This window comes from Osmerus mordax, chromosome 11 (genome assembly GCF_038355195.1).
Source record: "Osmerus mordax isolate fOsmMor3 chromosome 11, fOsmMor3.pri, whole genome shotgun sequence".
In the NCBI taxonomy this organism is placed as follows: Eukaryota; Metazoa; Chordata; class Actinopteri; order Osmeriformes; family Osmeridae; genus Osmerus; species Osmerus mordax.
The window spans coordinates 1503530-1512500 of NC_090060.1; the positions used below are offsets into that span (position 1 = coordinate 1503530).

The window sequence follows — 8971 nt, forward strand, 5'->3', positions numbered from 1 at the left end:
TGGCAGCATCCACCAATACCATGCATTAACATAATTTTTCTTTCGTATAACGTGTATATTGCTTGTATTAAGTGAGTTGTGTGAATATTGCATGTATTGTTTAAAAGCAGCCAGAACCAAAATCATTGTGTGTGTGTTAACATACTTGGTCAATAAATCAGATTTTGATGTAATTAAAGTGCTATGTGTCTATTCATCCTGATTAGGGGGTTAGTTGTCCCATATATATATATATATATATATATTTAGCAACTGTCCTAGACTGCGGGGGACCAGAAGTGGGTGAACAACCTGAACTTGTTCTTCAACAGGTTTGATCAGCCCCTACCCCGGCCCAGTCACCCCGGCTGCTGCACACCTCAGGTGCACCCCCAGAACACTGCCCTACCCCCATCTCCACAGCACTCAGGTCACAGACCCCCACCGCTTTGGCTTCTCCTGCCCCATCCCTTTCATCTCACCTCTTACCCTCAGCTCCACCCCCTCTCAACACCCCCTACAACATCAAACACTGGTGAGAAAAGAGGTCAGGAAGATCAAAGCAAGAAAGTATGTATTTTCATTGGCAGAGGGCTTTCCAGGAGTGCTGATATTTAATAGCAGCACTGGTAGCCTACTTAGTTACTTTGCAAGAGTTCTAGGAATAAAGTATAGGAGGTATAGGAGAAAAACAATCAAGAAGTCAGAATTTGAGAAACTTTGGTCAGTTTATTAAACCTGAAAGTATATATTTAGCAAATATATACATCTTTATTTATTTTTATTTATTTATTTATTTTTTTAGAACACCATGCAATGCACAAACACAGAAATGAAAAACATAACTATATACAATACTTTACTATTTACACATTATTATACAATTTGACAAACTTTGGTCACTTTATTAAACCTGAAAGTATATATTTAACAAATATATACATCTATTTTTTTTTTATTGAATTTTTTAGAACACAGAAATGAAAAACGTAACTATATACAATACTTAACTATTTACACATAACTATTATATACAGTATTTATTTATTCATAAATTGTCCTTTATTTCCCACTGGCAAGACTGGTCAACTGGTCCTTCCACTCTGCCAGGGTGAGTCCTGAGGCTGGACAGTACCACCGCCCCTTCAGCTGGGTGTGACCCGTACTTTTGTTTTTCCCCTGCCCACACTGCTTGCAAATGTACTGGTAGGTATCCCTGAACTTCTTGCGTGGAGGTTCACCCCTAGCCATCAGCTCCTCGTTCTCCTGGGCAGCTTTTTTATGTCTCCACGTACTTTGCCTTGGCTGAACAGAGGTGCCAGGTGGTGGAGGGGCCAGGTACAGTGGATGGTCAGCAGGTGGCTGGAAGGGGGGAGGTGGCTGGAAGGGGGGAGGTGGCTGGTACGAAGGCCAGGCAGGAGATGGTGGTGGTGGCAGGTAATCCTGCTGGTACGAAGGCCAGGCAGGAGATGGTGGTGGTGGCAGGTGACCCTGCTGGTACGAGGCCCAGGCAGGAGATGGTGGTGGTGGCAGGTGACCCTGCTGGTACGAGGCCCAGGCAGGAGATGGTGGTGGTGGCAGGTGACCCTGCTGGTACGAGGCCCAGGCAGGAGATGGGGGTGGTGGCAGGTTACCATGCTCATACGAGGCTGAGCCAGCAGAACCAGGCCATACGTATGACCCAGGCTGGTAGTGCTGTGCCAAGGCAGAACGAACACTGTGCCGAGGGCGTATCACTGCCTCACCCTCCCGGTTCTCTGGCTCCTCAAACACCATAGCCTCATGCCCATGCTGCACAGGAGCAGCCGGAAGAGTCTGGGCTTCAGGGAGTGAGTCCTTGGCCAGTTCAAACCGTTTGGGGAGTATGGTGCCCTGCAGCAGCATGTCCCTGTCCTTCCTCTTATCCCTCCTAAGCAGCCTAAAAGACAAAAATGCATACAGTAGCTTCAGTTAGTTCTTTTATACATAGTAGCCTATCCTCCTATGTTTAGTATTTTCTAACAAGCAAGCAGTTGAAGGTTTTTCTTGCAGTTTAATAATATAATAGTATAATGTCATTGTATAGGAAAAGTGCACACGTAAAAAACAAGACTCACCAAGAAGAGATTGTTGTGTTGTTTACTGGTATCAGAACCACGTTGGTCTTCTCCAGAACAACCCTGCTGTCCTCCAGCAGCTGTTTAAGATGGCTGTAGGCCACCACAATGGACTGTGGGATGGGCAGAGTTCTACTCCTTGTGTCCTTGGGCCTGTTTGGTGCTTGCTGAAACTCTTTTAAAAGTCTCAGGCAAACACATTCGCTGACCCTGTGGACTTCGGGGTCCTGGGCTGCCTGCCCGTGAGTCATGAACAGTCTGTGGGAAAGAAGGATGATATGGTCCGGACTTTAAACAAGGCTGTAAACTAAAAAAATAAATAATAGCAACAACCTGTCACTTGTGAACAGCCCAATTTACCCCCCACAAACTAATATAATCACAAAATAATTTTTTCAATCCTGGTTTGACGCAGTACAGCCTTCTGATTCAATGATTTGTAATGAACCAAAATGATTAAGAATTGTGTCAAATCACCTCTCTGCCGCCTGCTGTCCAGGAGCAGAGCCACTCGGCTTCCTGGGCGCTCTCCAAGGTCCTGCCACGGTCTTCTTCCTCGCTTTCTGGCCGAACCTCAAAGGTTCCTTGTCCATAGCAGGGAGAGCCATGTAAAGATGGACTATGTCAGCCTCCTCTTTTGATGACAAGGCAGTGATGGTTCGGTTCAGGCCAACCAGGTAGGCTGCCAGGTCATCAACCGCATCCCAGCCCAAGACACCTCTGGAATCACATCGGCTATTCTGAAAAGTGAAAATCATGAAAAAAACACATGTAAATAAATGTGTCAATTTCTTTGAACTATTTGAGCTCCATAAAACGCAATACTTGACGTTTTACTTGACAAACGTATGATACTTGTGGCATATCATTAGCGAACTTGTTACATATCTTGTTTTTGAGAAAGGTGTTACATTACCTGGTCTGATGTGCTGTCTTGTGTGTCGTCTTCCTCCACAATGATGTCCTCATCCAGGGATCTGGGTCCACTGTCACCCTCCAGTGTCACCTGGGCCTCCACGGCACATATTGGAGGATCAGGATCACCTACCCTAAGGTCAGCTACCTGGCACACCGTGACGTCAGGTTCACCCCCGTCGTCCTCAAGCTCCTCTGTGGGGATCTCTGGCAGCTGCTGTGGAACCAGCAGGTCGCCTCTATTGGACTGGGCCAACAGGTACTCCACAGCAATGCGCTTGCCTGTAACACATAGTGTTTAAACACATAGTTAAAGAAGAGGAAAGGACACAAACACAGACACATCTCCTACATGTAGAGCCCGATCTTCACTCCCACTCCCATGTCCTCTGAGGAGGGGTGGAGGTGGCAGAGAAAAGAAAAGTGGGAGAGGAAGTAATACTCAAATGCTCAGTGCTGATCTGAGAGCTATCTTACCAGTAGGTTTTCCAGGTGGGGTGAATTCTGGAACCAGAGAACAACCAAGGACCCGCTGGCTCATGCTGTTTAGGTGAGACATCAAGCGAACATCAAATGTCCTCAGGGTTGATGCCCCCACCACAGCTACAGCTTCCTTTGCCCGGTTCATGTTCCACCTCGATACCCCCTCCAGCATGTACATTTGTGTGTGCAATGCATTGCATCGAAAGCCTAAGAAACAAAATACTCAGGTTAGGTCAACCATTATTATGAAGTCAATACATATTAACACCTATTAAATACAAAGTGACAATTACATTGTTATTTGAATAATTCAAGTGCATACTATGTCATAACACAGACTTTTTTTTAAGATCAGCATACGGCAAGTTAACATTTTGAATTTACCTGGAACAAAAGCACACTGGTGGCGGTGAAAACTCTCGAGGGAGGAGGACCCCCTCCCACACCTGAGGACGTCAAGGACTTTGCCACCCTTCTGCAGTGTCCCTGTCTTTGTGTACAACTCCACCCCTGCAGGGTCCTGGATGCACTCCAGGTGCTTCTGCTGCACCTCCCACACATGGTGCATGCTGTCAGGGTTCACTAGACGCAGCCCCGTGGTGTCAGTCAGCTCCCACATCGATTCGAGCAGCCCCGAAATCATGACTCGGATCTCCTCCACTGCACGGGTCCTCCGCCTGCAGTGCTTTGCCATTTCACCAGTGCTGATACTGGCCGAGAGCAGTGCCTCAGTGGGAGCATTTCCACCATGGCTGCTCTTCCACTCCCCTTTCTTGGCCTCCTTAAGCCGTTGCACATCCTCCTGATCCCACTCAAAGATACAGGCGGAAAGTTTGGAGCAAAAGGTACCGTAGAGAGGGTGGTGCATGAAGTGGAAGACGTCTAAACGGACGACAAACTTCCATGGTCGAAAGAGTCTCAGCACTGACGACACACCTGTGAAAGACAAACACTGATTACTACAGACGTGATCATCTATTTTTTGGGCAATTACATTACATTGTTAGTTTATAGATTACTATCACCATTTTTCTCTTTTTTTAACATCATAATTAACTTTAGTTAATTGGGTGTGCTCAAGCCTTCGGCGAGAGCACAACCTTTGTTCTCTCACATATATATTTATTTATTTATTATTATTTATTTTCGCCCCCCTAAGGATCAGTCAATATTTGGACTACATACACAACGGCGGTGTCAAAAGGTTCGTCTTGGTAGCGATTGCGTTGGTTGTATTTTTATTTACGTTCCGTTGCATGGTTTAAGTAGAAATTGCGTTTTTGTGGTGAAAAGTGAAGCTAACGGTGGCTAATTTGCTAGCCACAGTCACTGACGTTACTAACGTCACTACGTCACTAACGTCACGAAAACACGCGTGACTACCTGTAGCAGAACATTCGTTTCACATCTGTTAACTTGGGGGATAGCTAGGCTAACTATAGCTTTACTGCAAGGCAGCTGCAGGAACGCCACAAGCAAAGAGGCCAGGGTGATAACTATTTACTCATTTTACTTTGTGATGTGAAACACAATTATGAAATGTAATGTACAATATTAGCTGATATTATTAAGGAAGTAGGCCCACATCTACTTTTGGAAACGGTAGTCTACTATTTCACTGAAGCATTAGCATCATGACATTAGCCTCTGTTGCCCGGGCAACACATACTACAGTGGTCTATGATGCATCTGTTTTCAATCTTTAAAATAAACATTCCTCACAAATACATTTTCGTTGTAGGATTTATTATGACATTACATTACAAGTAAACGATTAGTGGGTGAAATTATCATTACCTGTGGTTTCAAACCAGTGTTGCTCACTGCAATGCTGTAGCCTACGCGAGACACTACAAAAACATCTACACAGCTGTAGGAAGTCAAACGGCGACAGAACATGTTCGGCACTCCCCTTACTTAATCAAAAGTCTATCTAACTACTAACCTGAACTTCATTGCCACAGCCTAAACGTTGCCAATCTGTTCATGAAAATAATTAATTTCAGCCTAAACCGTACAACGGAACGTTAAATCCAATTCAACCAACGCAATCGCTACCAAGACGAACACAGCAGTAGTCTACTAGTACTGTACCGTAGTAGTACAATTTACCGGGGCAGCTTCTCCACACAGGGCTATATCGCATTTTGCGTTGTTACTGACAATGATCGCTACCAGTGAGCTTTTTATGAATGAGCGATTTTCCACTAAATAAATGTCAAGCTTATTTACGTTTTGGGGGGCATATTTTCAGTTAGTAGATGGGACTGAATGGGTCTGAATCGCGATTCCATCTTCTACTGCCGGGTAACGTCGTAGAATAATCTTCAAAGGGGGTTCTTTATTAATGAATGAATGCAATGAGTAGGCTACATGCCTGAAAATATCACGAGAAGGGAAAAACTTAAAATGACGTTTAAGTCATAGAGATTAGGTCAATTTTTACACCGGTCTGCCAAATTTATTCGTTTTGATTCAACGATGAGGCTGCCTCTTGCAGGGGAAATGAGAAGACATCTATTTCATTCTACACTTCACTCGTATTTTCAGTTGTAAATGAGCAGCAAAAAAAATGCCTTTAAATCTATTTAATCTTTATAAATAATAAGTATGCATTTTCATATAAAATATACATAAATCAGTTGTAAAAATGACATTCAAAAACGTACCCCTGTGCAACCGACGCAAGCAAGCACACCCTACAATTTCCCCAGAAATTGTACCCTCTCTAGTTACATACTGTAATATGTAATGTATATTTCATAAAGTAACAATTTCAGCATCCCACCTGACTGGCTGCAGCAGTCCCGGTCAACATAGATAGCCTCAGGCTCAGCTTGTCCAGCATTCTCATAACGTGTGACGATGCCCTGGCACAACTCTTCCAGCCCTGCACCTTCACCTGTCGTCAGAACACTGTTCAGAACCTGGCCAAGCTCGTTGCCGATGTTGGACATCCATGCAGCGGTGTCCCCTATACTGCCAGCCAGCTTTTTGGTGATCTGAAAAACAAACAAAAACAGAACGTTCAAAAAAAAACTGTACAAGCTTACTAAAATTAATACTATTTCATCATTAGGATGATAAAGTAAACTATTTATATCCATTCCAATTGGTTAACATCAGAGTAAATAAAATTAATGCTAAAACCCTCACCTTCTTTGTAGAGTCCATCTTCAGAATTATACCATAGGTAGAGGTGATCACCCCCTTCATCTCTTCCAGGTGGCTGAGGATGTCGTTGGAGTGGACCGTCTCAAACCACTGGGCAAGTGGAAGGGGCCTGAAGGGTGGAGGAGGAAGATGGACAGCTGCAGAAGAGACGAAGGTAGCCATCTTCAAATGAAGCTCACAGTCAGACAGGTAGCGGATGGTCTGACGTGCCCACTCCTCACTGTGTGCTTCCTCTACTGCAGACTGGAGGTAGGAGGAACTGTTCCCACTGGTCCTTGGCTTCAGGAAAGTCATACACTTCCTATCCAGGGCTAGCTGTGTAGTGAGGACAGCAGGAAACAGGCTCCTATGTGCCACATCCAGTTGAGCAAGGATTTCCTGGCTCCATGGGCAGACCGGCAGCATACACTTGCTGCAACGTGGATAGTCCCCTCCCACCAGGTAGTAGCGGGTATCCACATCTATCACCTCCCTCACCTTCGGGTAGATCCCAGAGTGGTGCATTTTCCGGTCACACCGCGTGCATTTCAGAGGAATCCCCCACATCCTCATTGGTGCCCAGAGGAACATCCTCTGCCGGAAGTGCCACCCGGGCTCGGGAGGAGACGGTTTGTGCTGCAGTGGTGGATGAAACCAGCACGCCTCCATCTTCTGCCTCAGCTGACCTGTAGGCTCATAGAGGAACTTGGCAATCCACACCCGATCTGCTGGCTGTATAACCTTTTTGAATTGATTGGGGAGAAAAGCTTCCCAATCAATGGAAGCTGGCCTAAGTGGAGTTTGAGGAGTGTGGCGTGGCGTGCTGGAGCAACCTGTTGGAGGAGGGAGCAGAGATGTAGTTGTCGGCGGAGATGGTGTGGGCTGTAGAGATGGTGTGGCCGTTAGCCGTGGAGATGGTGTGGGCCGCGGAGATGGTGTGGTCCACGGAGATGGCGTGGCCGTTAGCCGTGGAGATGGTGTGGGCCTTGGAGATGGTGTGGGCCTTGGAGATGGTGTGGGCCATGGAGATGGTGTGGGCCCTGGAGATGGTGTGGGCCGCGGAGATGGTGTGGGCCCTTGAGATGGTGTGGGCCGCGGAGATGGTGTGGTCTACGGAGATGGCGTGGCCGTTAGCCGTGGAGATGGTGTGGGCCGGGGAGATGGTGTGGGCCTTGGAGATGGTGTGGGCCACGGAGATGGTGTGGGCCCTGGAGATGGTGTGGGCCGCGGAGATGGTGTGGGCCCTGGAGATGGTGTGGGCCACGGAGATGGTGTGGGCCCTGGAGATGGTGTGGGCCGCGGAGATGGTGTGGGCCTTGGAGATGGTGTGGGCCCTGGAGATGGTGTGGGCCCTGGAGATGGTGTGGGCCTTGGAGATGGTGTGGGCCTTGGAGATGGTGTGGGCCCTGGAGATGGTGTGGGCCTTGGAGATGGTGTGGGCCCTGGAGATGGTGTGGGCCACGGAGATGGTGCGGGCCGTGGAGATGGTGTTGGCCGTGGGGATGGTGTGGTGGAGCTACCTGTTGAAGTTGGCGATGGAGGTTGAGCCAACCAGGATAAATAATGGAACTGTTCTATATGCTCCAACAGGCCAACAGAACCTTGGACCTTGGCCCCACAGGTGTCACATGTCTCTTCTACATGGCGGTCAGAAAGGTGCATGGAGAATTTTTCTGCCTCCACAACCTGATTGCACTGACAGCACTTTACTGTTCTGTCTGCACTGGTGCCTCCGCCTGCCTGCCTTGAGCCTCCACCTGCCTCATAGGAGCCTCCACCTGCCTGACTGGAGCCTTCTCCTGCCTGTCTGGAGCCTTTTCCTGCCTCACAGGAGCCTTCTCCTGCCTGTCTGGAGCCTTTTCCTGCCTCACAGGAGCCTTCTCCTGCCTGACTGGAGCCTTCTCCTGCCTGACTGGAGCCTTTTCCTGCCTGACTGGAGCCTCCACCTGCCTGCCTGGAGCCTCCACCTGCCTCATAGGAGCCTCCACCTGCCTCATAGGAGCCTCCACCTGCCTCTGATGCATCTGACTGAAGGGGGGAGGCAGGATTTCAAGTACAAAAGAGGCTCATGCTACTTGTAATAAATAATTTCACCAATGATCCTACACTGTTAGTTTTATCCAAATTTGTGCACATAGGGTATGATCCATCAAATAATCGACTTCATGCTACAGCAACTTATCATCACTTAAATTAAATAAATCATATAACCTACCTTATGGAACCCACAAGAGCATTTTAGGTGTCTCCCGAACAGATCCACCTTACTCTTGCTCTGCAGCGGGCAAGCATCTATACACTCCAGGGCTCTTTTCCATTTCTTACCACCAGGCCTTTTGCCTGTG

General features: G+C 47.3%; 1 protein-coding gene across 2 annotated transcripts; it reads right to left on the reverse strand.

Moving 5' to 3' along the window:
• Positions 1–769: 769 nt before the first annotated feature.
• Positions 770–4159, reverse strand: LOC136951980 (uncharacterized). Of its 2 annotated transcripts, XM_067246650.1 has the most exons (6): positions 3858–4159; positions 3468–3636; positions 2992–3272; positions 2553–2815; positions 2076–2333; positions 770–1897 (listed from the first exon to the last, which is right to left on the reverse strand). In XM_067246650.1, the coding sequence occupies exons 1-6, from the start codon at positions 4032–4034 to the stop codon at positions 1042–1044; spliced, it is 2004 nt and encodes a 667-aa protein (XP_067102751.1). In that variant the 5' UTR covers positions 4035–4159; the 3' UTR covers positions 770–1041. The 2 variants fall into 2 exon arrangements, with proteins under 2 accessions (XP_067102751.1, XP_067102752.1); XM_067246651.1 differs by lacking the exon at positions 3858–4159 and having other exon boundaries at positions 3468–3672.
• Positions 4160–8971: the final 4812 nt, after the last annotated feature.